A 17,384-nucleotide genomic window follows, 5' to 3' on the forward strand; every position below is an offset into this window, starting at 1 on the left:
TGAATGGGAGGTCAGCTGTGGTTTCACCACATTGTCTTGGGTTGCATCCTAAATGCCACCATATTCCCTATAAAGTGGACTACTTTTGACTAGTGGTCATAGGGCTCTGGTCAAAGGCAGTGCTCTATATAGGTATAGGGTGCCATTTGGGACGCAAGCTTGGTGAAGTGGAGGGAGTTATTATAGGCTGGTGGTACATGTGCAGTCTTGAAGGAATACAAACAAGGTCAATAGACACCTGGATGGTTACTGTTATCATAAGAGGAGGAAATTCCCAGATCAACAAGATATTAATTCTATGGTTGCCTCTCAAATGGCACCCTATTCCCTAAATTGTGCACTGCCAGTCTGTGTTCTCCTAGTACAAAGTGAACAGGGCTGATCAAATCAAACTGAACCTCCATGGTATTTTAGAGAGGACGTTTTGGCTGCAAATAATTCAATTAGCCGCTATTCCACCATCCAATATCAGCTTCTCAAAGGCAACTCCCATGCTTCAACTCTAGTTGATTCCATATGACCTCACTTTTACATGTTTTGGACACTCCTATAGGCTTTCAACAGTGCTCATTGCGAACACATTGAAAAGGTTCCTTAAGGACAAATAATGAAGTTATTCACACCTGATGTTACTGAGACCATTCTGATATAGCAATATTGGTTGTAGATTACCATTTATCCATTTCCATACCATACATATTTCTTCATATTTCTTAATTAGTGTCTTAATCAAGTCTTAATTCATGGCATCACATAAATTACTTTGTTCTTCAAATTAAATTTTAACTAGCTTCCAGTAGGATAATATGTTTTCCTTGCAGAGTTATAATTCTTAAGGCAATGTTATAATGTTCCCTCCATCTAATACTTCAGATAACTTCACTACCAAAAACGTGTCATTATTCAGGTTCTGACACATCTATACCACAGCATAAAAGCAGCAGTCCTACCCTGCATTGCAGCAGATGCCTTCTGGGTAAATTGTCCCCTGATTGACCTCCAACATACAGACAGGAAACATCCTATGGATGTGGAAACCTGACATGCATCCCATTCGCTTGAATGTTTGCTGCATTGTGGAACAGTTTGTAATGAACGACACATTTCCACAAAACATCCTTGTAAGTTCTTGAACAGACTTTGAGGTACGTTTTCTCCCGTTTGGTGGGTGTGGTGAGGTGTGGCTTGAAGCAATGAGTTACGTGTTTAAAGGGCAGTGGCCATGCTGACAGCATTCCCCAACCCACAACCCAATCACTCCCCGTTTTTCAACTGGTCATTCAGTACCGTTTCCATACAATCGAGTGTTCCAGAACGTGAAATCGTACTGTACACAGCCCTGAAAACCTCCTCATTCAGCCCGGCTCGTTAATTCCCCGAGATTATGCAGGTTGACATTTATTTTCATGAGTCTTGTCCTGGAGGCAGAACTGATCGACTTCCCCTTAAATAGGCCAGCTGCAAAGTCAGAATTGTATTTATTGTAAAAATTCATAAAAAATGTTATTTTTGGTCTTAATTTAAGGTTACAGTTAAGCATTAGGGTTCATTAGGGTTAGCTATGTGGTTAAGGTTAAGTTTATGTATAAAATTGTATGACTTTGTGGCTGTGCTAACTAGTGACCACTCTGCAGAGCTGCCTTCAGAACAAGATTCATGACGACAAACGCTAACCTGCCCAGATTACATACATGACCCATTCAGTGATAAGGAAGTGATAAGAAAACTCATATAAAATACATATAGAGGAGATTATATCTTGCTGCGCTCCCCTTTTGATCTGGGTTACGTCCCAAATAGCACCATATCCCCTACACTCTATTCCCACGCATACCTTGGACCACATGGCAGAGGTAGTGCAGATGCAGGGAATACAGATTTAGCATTGGTCCGTTTGATGAATGGCATTTAATATATGTATGAGTGGTCTGTAATCAGCCTGCACATGCCCTGTGACTGAGTAAGAGGTTGTGTAATTGGTTGCTTGTGTGTGTGTGCGTGTGCGCACATGCACATGTTACAATCCTGCAGTATGTGCATGTGTATGTGTGCGTGCAATGTGTGTGTGAGAGCAGATTACATCTCACCCTGGAGAGAGAAATTGCCTTTGAGAACGCAAATAGTATTTTTAAGTGTTCCTTACACTGTGAAAAAATTCTGCATATTCTATAGGAGTATTTTTCACTGAAATCCCTCAGTCCATTATGCGTTGCCATGGAGTTTTACTTTATTGTTGAATAATTTGAGAAAAATAAACTTTATATGCTGTGCTGAAATATCATTCTACTAAACCTACAACTGAAGTCATTAAGGTCAAGACTACTAGGCTTTTTCCTGTGTGTTGTTTTCTTACTCGTTTCTGTATCTGTACAATGTGTTCCTGTCTGAACGGGTCTAACTTCTGTCTCTCCAGGTGTGTGCTCTACTTTACCAGGGTTGTCATTTCCTTTGCACATTCTGATGCCTGAAATAGTGTGTGTGTGTGTGTGTGTGTGTGTGTGTGTGTGTGTGTGTGTGTGTGTGTGTGTGTGTGTGTGTGTGTGTGTGTGTGTGTGTGTGTGTGTGTGAAGAGGGATGGTTTTCTTCTCTCTCTTCTAAATCTGTACTACTTCCTTTTATACTGTCTGTCTCTCTCAGCTTTTTCTTTCTGATCACCGGTGTTCTTGTATCATATACACAGACTGTATATGGGAGCGTTCATTTCACAAATGCTTATCCTGCTATGAAAAAGAAGTCTACCATTGTCTGTGTGCTTTCTCATGTCTGTATGTGGTTTGCCTTCGTTTCACTCAAGGTTTCAAGTGCCTTGGGGTTTTCTGAGTTTCTCTGAAACGTGTTTGTGTGTGACATTTTTTGTGTTCTTTTTTTTCCTGTGTGTCTGTCTGTCTGTCTGTCCTTGTGCGCGTTGTGTGCGCGTTGTGTGTGTGTGCGTGTTGTGTATGTGTGTGTGTGTGTGTGTGTGTATGCAAGGTTAGAAACAGTCTTTAAAACAAAGGAACTACATCTATAAAGCATATCATCTTTAGATACACTATACAATACTCTGCTTACGTAGGAATATGATTGTGCACATATGACACAATGTATGGGACATTATTTATAGGATACATTGAAATCACTATACTGGTTCACCATCGTGACCCATTTGATAATGTCTGTCAGGAAACAAAGGTGTTAACAGGCCATTGCCTGTATATTGAGTGAATGATGCACAGAGCTGTATCTGTTGCCAGTGTATAGCTCTGTGGTCAGTGTATAGCTCTGTGGTCAGTGTATAGCTCTGTGGTCAGTGTATAGCTCTGTGGTCAGTGTTTAGCTCTGTGGTCAGTGTATAGCTCTGTGGTCAGTGTATAGCTCTGTGGTCAGTGTATAGCTCTGTGGTCAGTGTTTAGCTCTGTGGTCAGTGTATAGCTCTGTAGTCAGTGTATAGCTCTGTGGTCAGTGTATAGCTCTGTGGTCAGTGTTTAGCTCTGTGGTCAGTGTATAGCTCTGTGGTTAGTGTATACCTCTGTGGTCAGTGTATAGCTCTGTGGTCAGTGTTTAGCTCTGTGGTCAGTGTATAGCTCTGTGGTCAGTGTATAGCTCTGTGGTCAGTGTATAGCTCTGTGGTCAGTGTATAGCTCTGTGGTCAGTGTATAGCTCTGTGGTCAGTGTTTAGCTCTGTGGTCAGTGTATAGCTCTGTGGTCAGTGTATAGCTCTGTGGCCAGTGTATAGCTCTGTGGTCAGTGTATAGCTCTGTGGTCAGTGTATAGCTCTGTGGTCAGTGTATAGCTCTGTGGCCAGTGTTTAGCTCTGTGGTCAGTGTATAGCTCTGTGGTCAGTGTATAGCTCTGTGGTCAGTGTTTAGCTCTGTGGTCAGTGTTTAGCTCTGTGGTCAGTGTATAGCTCTGTGGTCAGTGTATAGCTCTGTGGTCAGTGTAAAGCTCTGTGGTCAGTGTATAGCTCTGTGGTTAGTGTATAGCTCTGTGGCCAGTGTATAGCTCTGTGGTCAGTGTATAGCTCTGTGGTCAGTGTATAGCTCTGTGGTCAGTGTATAGCTCTGTGGTCAGTGTAAAGCTCTGTGGTCAGTGTAAAGCTCTGTGGTCAGGCCATTTTGTGTGTGAGTCTCTGACTGAGTGTATGACTAGTTAAGAGTCAGTGACGTCAGTGATGTTTGTATTCACACCCAGCCTCTCTCTGCTCTCCTCAGTGGCTCTGCTAAGAAGGAGTCAATGTGCAGAGTAAATGTGGCCTGACTTAGCTACCGGCAGGACACTGTCAGCTTTGTGTGCATAATGAAGTCCGCTTGTCAGCCAGGGAGACTTTGGTTGTGTCCGAAATGGCACCCTTATTCTCTTTATAGTGCACTACTTTTGACTCTGGTCAAAACTAGTGTGATTTCTAGGAACTAGTGTTCCATTTAGACTCTGTAATTCCATCTTAATACATGATGGGAAGGGAGGGGCTTAGGGCATGAGAGTAGTCAGGAAAAGGGAGGAGTGTGTGTGTGTGTGTGTGTGTTTGGTTGTGTTGTGTTGGGTTTATATTAATGTATGTACTGTATGTGAGATGTTGCTATGTGTGTTCTTTGGGTGTGTGTATCAATGCACTGGCTTTTGTCTCCATAGTGTTCTCTTCACTTTCTCTTTTATGGATAAGCGGAACTATTTGCCTGTTTTACTCTCTTTGTTTCTCCTTGTCTTCCTCTTCTTCCTCTTCTTCTTCCTCTTCCTCCTCTTTTTTATCTTCTTGTTTTTTCTTTTTCTCTTTTATGTTTATTCCCTCCATCATCATCGCACCCGCCATCCAAAAAACAATCCAAACCTCACCAAATCCTCTCAGATCAACGAGAAGGTTGGTTTTTTTTCACTCTTCACCTTCCTGCTTCTCCTCCGGTACCCCACAGTGCACCCAGGGTCAGCGGACTGGAGCCTGGCAGCACCCACAGCATCAGGCTGGGTGCCAAGGCCCGTCCCGGCCTGATGGGCCTCTCAGGATACTATCTACCTTTACCAACCTGAACCTCCTATGTGCATCTCCTACCTTGTCCCTACCCCTCAACCATACCGCTGCTATGCTGCTTGCCTCCACCCTCAACCATCTACAATGTTATATGTCTTTGAATATGCCTGGCATGGATGGCTCTTCTCTGTTAGCTTCAGTCTGTTGAGTATGTACCTTGTCTGTGTTCTCAGGTGTTACTCACCTCACCTGGGGTGTGTCTATTCCATCCCACCATCCGTCCAACCATGGTTGTGTACAAATTGGCACCCTAGTCCCTATATAGTGCACTACTTTTGGCCAGAACCTCATGGGGCCTGAGCCCTCATATCTCTGCTGCCCACAGGCTCTCACTAATCTAGCTGAATGCACCGCTCACCTTCTGTTACCTCTCATCCACCTACATCAGCTGGTAGCATAGCTCTTCACCATACAATCTTAGAGAATACAGAGACATAAGGATCATACCTTGACTTTGCCCTATCTAAGATACCCACTCAATGCTGAATGAATAGGGGTTGGATGTGGATTTCTTTCTCATCTAAGGAGTAACAATAGGCTATCAGTAGAAAGCCTATATCCATTGTTTATGATATCTTGAAAATGAGGAGCGTGTGGGCTCTGAGTGATGGAACGGTCAGGTCTTGTATTATTTTGACACCAGCCGTGTGGTTTCTCATTGGCTAATGGAATTTATACTGGGGTCAGGGAACACATATAAGAATGTTGCATGAAGCTTAAGAGATCAGAACTATTTACATAAAAGTTCATATTTCAATATTTGCCTTTTTCCGAACCACTCTGGAACGCGTAACCTATTTAGGAGACCGTGTTGTGTAATTCTGGTTAACTGGGAAAAGCCTTCAGAGTTTTCAAGTGTTTAAACGGGCTAAATCAGCTTTGATTGTTTATTTTGGAATCAGTATTCAATTTGGGCTTCTAGATTTAGTTCACAGAACAGTGAGAGCAGAGAAAAACAGGGTGACGGAGAGACTAAGGCGGAGAGGAGGATCATTATTCTTTAAATATGTTTTTTTTTCTTTATTTGAAGGACCCAGTGTGTTTTGCCATATTTTTTTTCTAGTCTGTCTTTTCAAGCTTAAAGCTGAGCTGAGGAGCTGTCTCTCTGTAGGGGAGGTAGATAAGAACCATCTCAGCCACCCGACCCTCCTGCCAACTCACACATCAGCTAGGCACTTTCCAAAATTGAGGTCCGTGCTAACAATTTACCTCCTAATAATCCCAGGCAGTCTAATGCCTTTTCTCTAATAAAGGACTATATTTTGGATAGATAACCAACTCATTCCTCTCCTTTGTATTATTCACAAATACTTACTAAGTTACTTTCATTGATAGAGAAGGAGCTGCAGGAGATGCTGTCATCTCTTTCTCTGCCTCCTCTCATTGCCAATATATTCTTTTCCCAGTTCAGTTGGCTAGGAATCTCAACTCTCCATTCTATCTGCTCCAAACAGATGACAGAAGTAGCTTTCTGGATGCTTGTAGCTTTGTCAGAAGACAATTGGTCAGAATAGAGAAATATTCAGTCCATGTAATGTATGATATACAAGATGTTGTACTGTATACCAGTACACATTCATGTTTGCATTGTGTGTTACACATCTAATTGACCATTATGCTTGCATAATGCATTCCCATGTCAAAGTGCATTCCCATGTCAATGTTTCTGTCAGAGTTTCCAAAGCCATAACCCATAGTATTGAAGAGACTGTTTGGTGAGAAATGTTTGTTCTCTCTTCTATGTAAGATGTTGGTAGACCAATGCTCCTAGATCCTAGCACAGAGTATAAAGAATGGACTAGAACCTCTTGACTTGGAGCTCATCTTGTAACCAGATGACTTTTTAATGTTGTTGTTTGTTTTGTTTACTTGTTGTACAGCAGGTCAGTAGAATCCCGTTTTAGTCAATACAGTGTGGTCTTGGCAGTACCTCCGCAGGCAGGCAAACTGAAGTCGAATAGTTTTACTGGCATCGATTAGACAAGGACTTTGAGTTGGTCTGTAAATTACTACAGGGATAGTTGTGTTATTGTTTATTATAGGACCATTTTGTGTGATCACTCAAGCATGGCATCATGATCGTAGCTGCTATGTAGCTAGCTAGTAATGTGCTTGATGCTTTGTTTGCCTTGTGCCTGGGCTGCTGCATGCCTTGCTTGACAATATCTGTGTGCCAAAAATGTGTGTGCAACAACGATTGTGCTTCCACCCCCCCACACCCTCCACCCCCTACCGCCCTCAGCTCCAAATCCTTACCTTTTCTTTATCAGGACTCTGCTTCCAATCCCAAATCCTTCCTTCCCTCCCCCCTTCTCTCCCCCTCTCTCTCTGTGGCATGCCAATGAAGATAAGAGTGTGTCTGCATTATAACTGCCAGCTTCTCATGTTGCTACTGCTGATACTACTTCCTCTGATACTAAAACTGCTTCCTGTGAAACCAGTGACTAAACCCCATGGCGTTCTCCTGCTCCCTTCTACTGCATGGAGGATGACATTAGTTATTTTCCTCCAACACTTTCTGGTGACCTTTATCCTTTGACCTGTACCACCGCCTCCATAGCCAATAATAATCGAGATAACCCCTTGTTATAACCTTTCTGAGTCACTCACTCGGTCAGCAAATCAACACTAACCATTTTGTGACCATTTTCCATATCCATGGGTAACCTCCAACCTCCTCATCCTTCTAATAATGTACACAGTGACTAATGTTGGCTTGCTCTAATTCCTCCTTCTATGCCCTGCGCTGCCCAGCATGTCACTTTGACACCTTGCAGACTCCAATCTAACACATTGGTGCATTTCCTCTGAAAAGCTCTGAGTCACTCGACCATTGGCCTCAAATTGATTACAGAGGAATAGATGTATACATCTCAAAATCTCAGTGTTTTCGTGACTTGAATAAATCACACTCAGACTTTATTTAAGGTTTGGTGCATACATAGATTGTGCACATGGCACACATCTATGCATGCACTCACACATACAGTGCATTCGGAAAGTATTCAGACCCCTTGACTCTTTCCACATTTTGATACGTTACAGCCTTATTCTAAAATTGATTCAATGTTTTTTTTCCCTCATCAATCTATTCACAATACCCCATAATGACAAAACAAAAACATTTTATTCTACATTTTTGCTTATGTATGTAAAAAAAAATCAAACTGATATCACATGTACAGAAATATTCAGACGCTTTGCTCAGTACTTTGTTGAAGCACCTTTGGCAACGATTACAGCCTCGAATCTTCTTGAGTATGACACTACATGCTTGGCACACCTGTATTTGGGGAGTTTCTCCCATTCTTCTCTGCAGAACATCTCAAGCTCTGTCAGGTTGGATGGGGAGCGTTGCTGCACAGCTATTTTCAGGTCTCTCTAAAGATGTTAGATCGGGTTCAAGTCGGGGCTCTGGCTGGGCCACTCAAAGACATTCAGAGACTTCGAAGTCACTCCTGCTTTGTCTTGGCTGTGTGCTTAGGGTCGTTGTCCTGTTGGAAGGTGAACCTTTGCCCCAGTCTGAGGTCCTGAGCGCTCTGGAGTAGGTTTTCATCAAGGATTTCTATTTACTTTGCTCCATTCATCTTTCCCTCGATCCTGACTAGTCTCCAAGTCCCTGCCACTGAAAAACATCCCCACAGCATGAAGCTGCCACCACAATGCTTCTCCATAGGGAAGGTGCCAGGTTTCCTCCAGATGTGATGCTTGGCATTCAGGCCAAATAGTTCAACCTTGGTTTCATCAGACCAGAGAATCTTGTTTCTCATGGTCTGAGAGCCCTTTAGGTGCCTTTTGGCAAACTCCAAGCAGACTGTCATATGCCTTTTACTGAGGAGTGGCTTCCAACTGGCCACTCCTCCGGCCACTCCTACCATAAAGGCCTGATTGGTGGAGTGCTGCAGAGGAGGTTGCCTTTCTGGAAGGTTATCGCATCTCCAGAGAGGAACCCTGGAGCTCTGTCAGAGTGACCATCAGGTTCTTGGTCACCTTCCTGACCAAGGCCCTTCTCCCCCGATTGCTCAGTTTGGCGGTTCCAAACTTCTTTAATTTAAGAATGATGGAGGTCACTGTGTTCTTGGGGACCTTCAATGCTGCTGAAATATTTTGGTACCCTTCCCCAGATCTGTTCCTTGACACAATCCTGTCTCGGAGCTCTATGGACAATTACTTCGACCTCATGGCTTGATGTAGACATGGCTTATATAGACAGGTGTTTGCCTTTCCAAATCACACCCAATCAATTTAATTTACCACAGGTGGACTCCAATCAAGTTGCAGAAACATGATGACAGGATGATCAATGGAAACAGGATGCACCTGAGCTCAATTTCTAGTCTCATAGCAAAGTGTCTGAATACGAATTTACGTTTGTTATTTTTTTATACATTCGAAAAATTTCTAATAACCAGTTTTTGCTTTGTCATTATGTTTTTTTTGTGTAGATTGATGAGGAAAAAAATTGATTTAATCAATTTTAGAATAAGGCTGTAACGTAACAAAATGTGGAAAAGGTCAAGGGGTCTGAATACTTTCTGAATGCACTGTATTCATACACAATCTAAGCCTCGGCTTAGGTAAGGTAAGGTGAATACAGTAGAAGACATAGGCTTAATGAAAAAGGGATTTTGTTATGTTGTGTTAGTGTAGCAGCAGGTGCTTTAGCTACCCTTAATACATCACAGTTGGTAGTTATCTTCATGGGGGGGGGGGGGGGGTAGAGATGGAGGAAGAGAGAGAGTGAAAGAGGAATAGCTACCTCACCTCACACCCCATGCAGCATTCAAGTCACATAAAACTGAGCTGTTTGTATTAGAGGAAAAAAACAACCATTTTGGTCCCCTGCCTGTTTTTAAACCCGGTTTGGGGAGATGTATCTGCTGGCCAGCCAGGGCTGGTGGGCCCTAGAATAAGTACTATATTACTACTCTGCCTGCATCATTTTACTGTGGTAAGGAAATAAGCAAGTAATTTCTTTGTCATGATGATAAACACCGTTTTTAAGAGAGTTGTGATGTGAATAATATTGCCTCTATTTTATCTTCAAACACAAAACAGAGGTCTGCTACAGAGTTCTCCTCCCGCTTCCCAAATTAAATTCTGGCTACATCGCAAAAGGCACCCTATTCCCTACATAGTGCACTACTTTTGAACAGAACCCATTGGGCTCAGGTTAAAAGTAGTGTACTATATAAGGGATAGGGTGCCATTTGGTTGGGTGTTTTGCTGCAACCTTGGATCTTTCCTGTTCAAAGAGAGATGAAAATGGGAACGTTAGTTATTTATAGATCTCATTCTCAGACAGTATCATACTGCTGCTTACTGATGATCAAGAGTCTCAGCGCTGTCTGAAAGGGGATAGTTTTGCGGGTGACTTAATGCGAGTTCCTGCAGATCTGTGTGTGTTGGGAGATCAATTGAGAATTGAAACGTCAAGGCCTGGTTTTGGCTGCTTGCTGTGCTTCACCTGCAGGATGATTTACAACCTCCGCTCTGTGAGGTTATAGCAACAGAAATACAGTCGTAAATATGAAATTGGCAGTAGTGGCACCCTGATACATCTAAAAGTTTTGCAACTCGACTTTTAAAAAGTTTGCTCTTTCTGAGATTTTGACCTGAGATCACTCTAAAACGTTAAACGCCTAGAGCCAGCCCTCTCCCCTCGTCTCACTACCTCTCTATCTATTTTTTTTTATCTCTCTCTCTCCTCTCCTCCTCACCTTCTTCCACCCTCTGTCGTTCCCTCTGTCCACCTCGTCACGTTCTCAGGCAAGGCCAGTCTCCGTGGGAATCCGTGTTAATGTCAACCATCTGTATCACAGACCCTTATGGTTCCCTCCCGTCCTTCTTTTCTCCTCCCATCCGGTCCCAGCTGATAGACAATGCAGCGCTTGTATTTACAGAGAGGACGGCCTCCAACACCACCAATATGTTCTCTCTCAAGATCTCCTCTCTTGTCTCACTTATTGAATGACTGACTGAGCTCATGCAAATACTGAACTTTAATTTCTCTAAGTTATTATTCACTTGGTTGTAACTAATTAACTTAAATAGTGTACGTGATTGAGCCAAAGAAAGACATTATGTGCATAGAATCCTCTTTCAGTTTCTTTGTTCAAAGAAGTAGCGCTCCCAAATTATACAACACTAGCTATACCCTGCTGTGTTTCATTTAAGTTGTCAGCCAGTGCAAAGTGAAAACGTTATTCAGTGTGAAAGCCTAAGGATCTGTCCCAAATGGCACCCTATTCCTTATGTAGTGCACACATTTTGAACAGGGCTCTGATCAAAAGTGGTGTACTAAATAGCGAACAGGGTGCCATTTGGGATGCAGGTCAGATCTGTCATAAACCTCTACATCTCTCCCTGTTTATCTGACACAGCATGTAGTTCTCCCCTTCTACCCGGTGAAAAGACCGTAAGCCACCATCTAAACTCCTCACAGCCGGAATATTCACAATTTGCGCTTAAATGATACTTTGTAAGTCACATTTCGTGACCATTCTTAGCCTTCCCTTTCAAGGGGTGTGTGAGCACTTTATCTGCTATGCCATTGAGCTATGTATGTTTAATGCATACAGAGTAGCGCTGCAGCATTAAGTCAGATGTAATGAGCTGTACTTCCCAGCACTTTAGGGGATTTCTAATGCTGTATGGGAGATAACAATGGAGAAGCCTGTTCTATTCACTCGCACTTAGAGACAGAACGAGTGGTAGTTAGCTAGGTAACTCTGAATATGGCAGGGAAGCGTTAGACTAGCAGCAGCAGTATCTATCTCCAGATGCGTCTTAACCCACATATCAAAGCAGGAAATCCAAATGCACTCGTGAGAAATCCAGCTTTAGCCCTTGGCCTTTTTTCCCCAAATATAACATGAAAGGGGAGGAAAGACCTGTTTCACAGTTGCGTAATAGATATATGTAGTACATGATTTGGCTGAAGTTTCCCCCCCTAACTAACTATAGCAGGGTTGCCTTATGCCTCTATTGTCCCAGAGAACAGCATACAGCGACAGCCAGGTCTGACTATCAAGGTATCAGGCTATCCCAGCCGGCCATGCATTGTCCCCCATCAAACCTCCAGTTCCTTGCCCACTCACCCTCCTCTGCTCTCCACCTGCAGTGCGCCGCGTGCCACCCCGGTTCTCCATCCCGCCCACCAACCATGAGGTGATGCCGGGTGGCAGCGTGAACCTGACGTGTGTGGCAGTGGGAGCGCCCATGCCCTACGTCAAGTGGATGATGGGAGTAGAAGAGCTGACCAAGGAGGAAGAGATGCCCATTGGGAGGAACGTGTTGGAGGTCACCAACATCCTCCAGTCTGCCAACTACAGCTGTGTGGCGATATCGTCACTCGGCATGATCGAGACCACCGCGCAGATCACTGTCAAAGGTGAGAGGGTTGGGAAAAGTGTGAGAGAGGTTGTTTGGGATTTTGACTGTTGTGCCTGGGATGCAGTGAGTTAGCTAAGTTGGATATCTAGAAAAGTAGCCCTCATTTAAGATCAATATGTCAACATCCAAAATTAACAGATGGATCTAGATCCAGATCAACATCCATCTGAGATATTTTAAAGTGAAGACGAATATAAGATAGACATTTTAGGTACAGTATGTATCTCTATGTCTTAGACTGCACTATCAAATCTTAGTAAGCTATAGCTCAAATTGTATTTTAAGTTTTGCGACAGAAGTCATCTGTCTGTACGTCTCAGAGAGAGTCTGGTAAAGGGGTCATATTTAAATGACTAATCCCTCAGACACCAGATGACAGTGCATGCATTAATATTCTCATCAATAATTCAACATGGCTGAGATTTTTCTTTCCGGAAAAACCAACGATGACAAACTACTGTGGCTAGCAAAGCATCTCGAGTTCACTTTCCCATTACAAAGTGATCGTGCTTTCAGGAAATAAGCCTACTCACTGTATCTATTATGTACATTTTTGAAATAAGGGGCTTAGCTATAGGCTAATGATTCCAAATATAATTGGTAATAAACGACTTTGTTAGTTACATGTGAAATGCTTGAAAACAAAATACGTTATCATATTATCTCTCCTTTTCTCTGAGGTGAGTTGAGCAGCCATGAAATATGGAGAGAAAATGAAGTCAGTTCATTCTCCTAGGAATTGTTATGTGCACTCACTAAAACAACACATAATATCAGTGTGAGTATTTGTGATGCTTCAATACCTATTAGTCTAATCAATCGTTAATTCACTAGCGTTATTAGAGAGAATCTCAATTCGTTTTATGAAAGATGAGATTTGAACAGAGCGAAGTCCACTTCTTCACTGCTGACTTTGAGAATGAGTGGGGTCATATGGCAATACTAAACAAACACAATATGACTATCAAAAAGCAAATAATACGCCAAGGGAAATACATAAACACGTATCCAAAAACTCCCCAAATTAGCTCACAGTGTTGGTAGAGGCTCTCTCTCCTGTAGAGACTCCTACTTATGATAGGTATTCTGCATAAAAGGCCCTAACGTCATCTATCTTAACATCACTCAGCACACAGGTTTCACATTGTTCAAAAAAATAATAATAATGCCTCCGTCCAAAATGGCACCCTATTCCTTACACAGTGCACTACTTTGGATCAGAGCCCCATGGGCCCTGGTCAGAAAGTAGTGCATTATATAGGGAATAGGGTGCTATTTGAGATGGAGCCAGTAATAGCAGATGTGGAGAAAGGCGTCGGGAGTCAGGCGCTGCAGCTGTATGAGGTTGTTCTCTTGCTCTAATACCTCTCGGTTGCTAATGCCCATCTGACGTCTGCAAGGCGAGCTGTTCTCCCGGTTTTACACTCCAACGCCTCTTACTTTAGCAGATCCATTTGGACTCTGACAGTGGTACTATCATATACAACACAAAAGTGATTTAGCAACCATTTTCAGCCAAAATTGTATTACAATGATGCTCTTTCCATTTGCGATGGAAATAGGAAAACCTGGGAGAGCGTGTACATTACCATTACCGTGAGGATGTACATCTTGTGTTTCAAACTCAAACGCAATGCCAGTGTAGAACACAATAGTATTATATTATACTCTTATATGTTATGTAATTTGTCACTTTGCAATTCCATAGAATGTCAAATAATTGAAAAACACCACAAGAAATCCTAGCACAAACCCAGCCAGATAACTTCCATTCATTTCACTCCATTTTACATTGAGTCAGTCTGGTTGAGTCTACTTTCTATTTGGGTTATTTATATCAGACTAACACCAACTATTCTTCAGTATCTTTAGAGTCTTAATATTATAATTTTGTATTGATACTCCTTTACCTCACATTGAACACATTTTCTATTTTGCCAAAGGGAAGCCTCAAGCCCTGAGTTTTTTTTGGATCAATATATAAATAAAATGAAAATAGAAAATACACATTACTCTATTCATCTCGCTATTCAAGACTCTCAGGTTAATTGAAGGAGAAAGTTTTGCCCTAGATAGCAGAGAAGGAGAGAATAGGCTTTCTATTCAGAGCGAGCGAGAGAGTGAGAGTGTGTTCTGAATGGTTGGTGTTTTGCCTGTGAATAGGCAGAGTGGGTGTCACACTGGGTGAGAGACTTTGCTTTGAGAGATAATGAACATGGCTGGCTTGGCCCCTCCAGTGACAGGTGAGGGACTGAAAGAGACAGGCTTCTGAATAGTGATTGACTGATAGGATGTGAGTGCTGTCCTTCTCGCTCTTTTCACTCTTGTTGCTGCTCACAGCTCTGGGGCCTGCATTAGTGAGATAGAGCACTTTCAACCTATTTAAGGCCTTTATATATAGTATTCTGTTAGCAGGACTGGACGAAGGATGGTAGAATAGAATGGAATAAAATAGAATAGAAAAGCAAGAGAATAGAGTAGAATACAATGCAATAGAATAGTATACTTTATTGTCCATTAAAACAGAAATGTATCATTTGCTGTTGTAATCTTCCATGAACTGTGTATTACTCTCCCTCCCCCTGGTCTGTCTGACAGCCTTGCCCAAGCCCCCCACCTCCCTGATCGTGACGGAGACCACAGCCACCAGCGTCACCCTGACCTGGGACTCTGGGAACCCTGAGCCCGTGTCCTACTACGTCATCCAGTACCGGGCCAAGGTCTCTGACAACAGCTTCCAGGAGGTACGGTCCAATGATTCCAGTGGATCAGTGGGTTAGAGTATGGGGCTAGCAACACCAAGGCTGTGGGTTCGATTACCACATGGTTGTGATTTCAATTCCCACATGGTTGTGGGTTCTCTTCCTGCGTAGGCCACAAATACTAAATATATGTGTCAGGATCAATGTTGACAGTTCTGTAAGTCACTTTGGATAAAAGTCTGCTGAATTATCATATGTCATATTATCATTCTATTTTAGGTGGATGGGGTAGCCACCACGCGCTACAGCATTGGTGGCCTCAGCCCCTACTCCGAGTACGAGTTCCGCGTCATGGCGCTGAACAACATCGGGCGTGGCCCTCCTAGCAGCCTCGTGGACACCAGGACCAGTGAGCAGGCTCCATCCTCTCCACCGCTAGCTGTACAAGCTCGCATGCTCAGCGCCTCCACCATGCTGGTCCAATGGGAGCCGCCTGAGGAGCCTAATGGACAGATCAGAGGGTAAGATATTATATTAATATATAATACCCCCTGACCATGCTCTAACCCACTGAGCAATATTATTGAAGCCTTCATAAACCCTTTATAAGTCCTATATGCTTTATAAAGCATGTATACATTTCATACACCTAGGTTGATATAACATGTCTTTTCGTCTGATGCTTTGCCAAATATGTGTATATTTTTTGGTTCATTTTCTAAACCTTGATGATGATGGATTGATTTGCTAACCCTCTCCTCAGGTACCGGGTGTACTACAGCTCGGACCTCAGAGCCCCACTGAGTGGCTGGCAGAAACACAACACTGACGACAGCAGACTAACCACCATCTCAGGGCTGACCACTGATATCACCTACAGCCTCAGGGTGCTGGGGTTCACCTCTGTAGGGGACGGACCTCCCTCTGATGTACTGCAGGTCAAGACCCAGCAGGGAGGTGAGCGGACACTCTTAAGTAGTACACTACCTAGGTGGTGGCATGTAAGTCTCCCTAATAGAGGTTTCACTTTTCACTGAGTGAATATCCACATCCACAAGGACATTATCTACTGTGTCCTCAAAGTACAACGTAGATCATGTCTACTCCACAGTTTCCTCCTCTTCTGACACCTCTGAGAAGAAAAGTGATGAAGTGATGAAGTGCCCCAGAATAGTTTGTAGTGCAGACACGCTCATCGGAAATGGCTTCCTCTGTACTGTAGACTTACTCTAGATTTTAAAGGTATATTGTAGCCACTTGTGAAAGTGTTCTGTATATTTCTGATATTTGTGAAACCGCTGTGTCAGCTCCATAACAGAGTAAAAGCACAGCACCTGTGTCTCACAGCATGTCTACAGACTCTACAATAGTCTATATGATTCACTTTGTCCCAATTCTTTACCCGTCTGTCTAAAGTGTGCACTTCCCTTTGTGGGAAGAAAATAACTGGTGTAAGATATTCCGATGCTTTTAAATAGATGGGGAGGAGCGCATGCTTTAGGAGAATAAGGATGTAACCCCTATGTATTCTGAGAGCAGTGTTTCATCTCGCTTTTCTCTCTGCCTGTAGTACCAGCCCAGCCATCTAGTTTCAACGCCGAGGCAGAGTTGGACACCCGCATCATGCTGTCGTGGCTGTGGCCTGTCCAGGACCAGATCACCAAGTATGAACTGATGTATTGGGAGGCTAACTCTGGCAACAAGGTAAATGGCCGATAATATCCTAACTGATAACAATATTCATGGAGTAGACGCATTGCATTATCTGTCTCGAAGGACAACGGAAAATCATAGATGTTTCTGTTATCCTTTACTCTGTTTGTTGTCTTTCAGGAGTTGCAAATGCAAGCTAGGATCCAATAAGTAATTCCTACTATGTGTATCTTTTTATGTGAACGTGGTACATATTCACTTTGGGGATTACAATATCTACTTTTCTCATTGTGCTTTTTGAATACTCTCTGGTGACAGGCATTAACATGAATAGAGTAGCTAGCTAGTGCACACAAGATTTGTTTTTGGCTCCTGGATTCCGAGACTTTTACTAACGTCTCTTCTGCCTATTTTCTCCCTCAGCTCCATGTGACCTTCCTTCCAGCGGGGTCCTATGCTGTGGAGGGTCTGAAGCCAGACACCCTCTACATGTTCTCCCTGGCTGCTCGTTCTGAAATGGGCCTGGGCGTCTTTACCCAACCCATCGAGGCCAGGACTGCCCAGTCCAGTAAGTACTGTACCCCAACTCCCTGACCCAAACTTACCGTTCTCTTTACTTGGAGCTGGACTTT

General features: G+C 43.1%; 1 protein-coding gene across 15 annotated transcripts in view; it reads left to right on the forward strand.

The window, feature by feature from the left end:
* LOC110524627 (receptor-type tyrosine-protein phosphatase F) overlaps nucleotides 1–17,384 on the forward strand; it is a 385,125-nt gene that overhangs the window by 249,863 nt on the left and 117,878 nt on the right. For all 15 annotated transcript variants that reach the window (XM_090236080.1, XM_090236084.1, XM_090236090.1 and 12 more), the window contains exons 7-12: nucleotides 12,126–12,395; nucleotides 14,996–15,141; nucleotides 15,379–15,620; nucleotides 15,863–16,056; nucleotides 16,670–16,803; nucleotides 17,176–17,320. In XM_090236080.1, the coding sequence (XP_090092206.1) occupies nucleotides 12,126–12,395; nucleotides 14,996–15,141; nucleotides 15,379–15,620; nucleotides 15,863–16,056; nucleotides 16,670–16,803; nucleotides 17,176–17,320 (1,131 nt within the window). The remainder of the gene's footprint in view (nucleotides 1–12,125; nucleotides 12,396–14,995; nucleotides 15,142–15,378; nucleotides 15,621–15,862; nucleotides 16,057–16,669; nucleotides 16,804–17,175; nucleotides 17,321–17,384) is intronic.

The sequence above is a fragment of the Oncorhynchus mykiss genome, chromosome 5, assembly GCF_057628025.1.
Source record: "Oncorhynchus mykiss isolate SJ-2025 chromosome 5, ASM5762802v1, whole genome shotgun sequence".
In the NCBI taxonomy this organism is placed as follows: domain Eukaryota; kingdom Metazoa; phylum Chordata; class Actinopteri; order Salmoniformes; family Salmonidae; genus Oncorhynchus; species Oncorhynchus mykiss.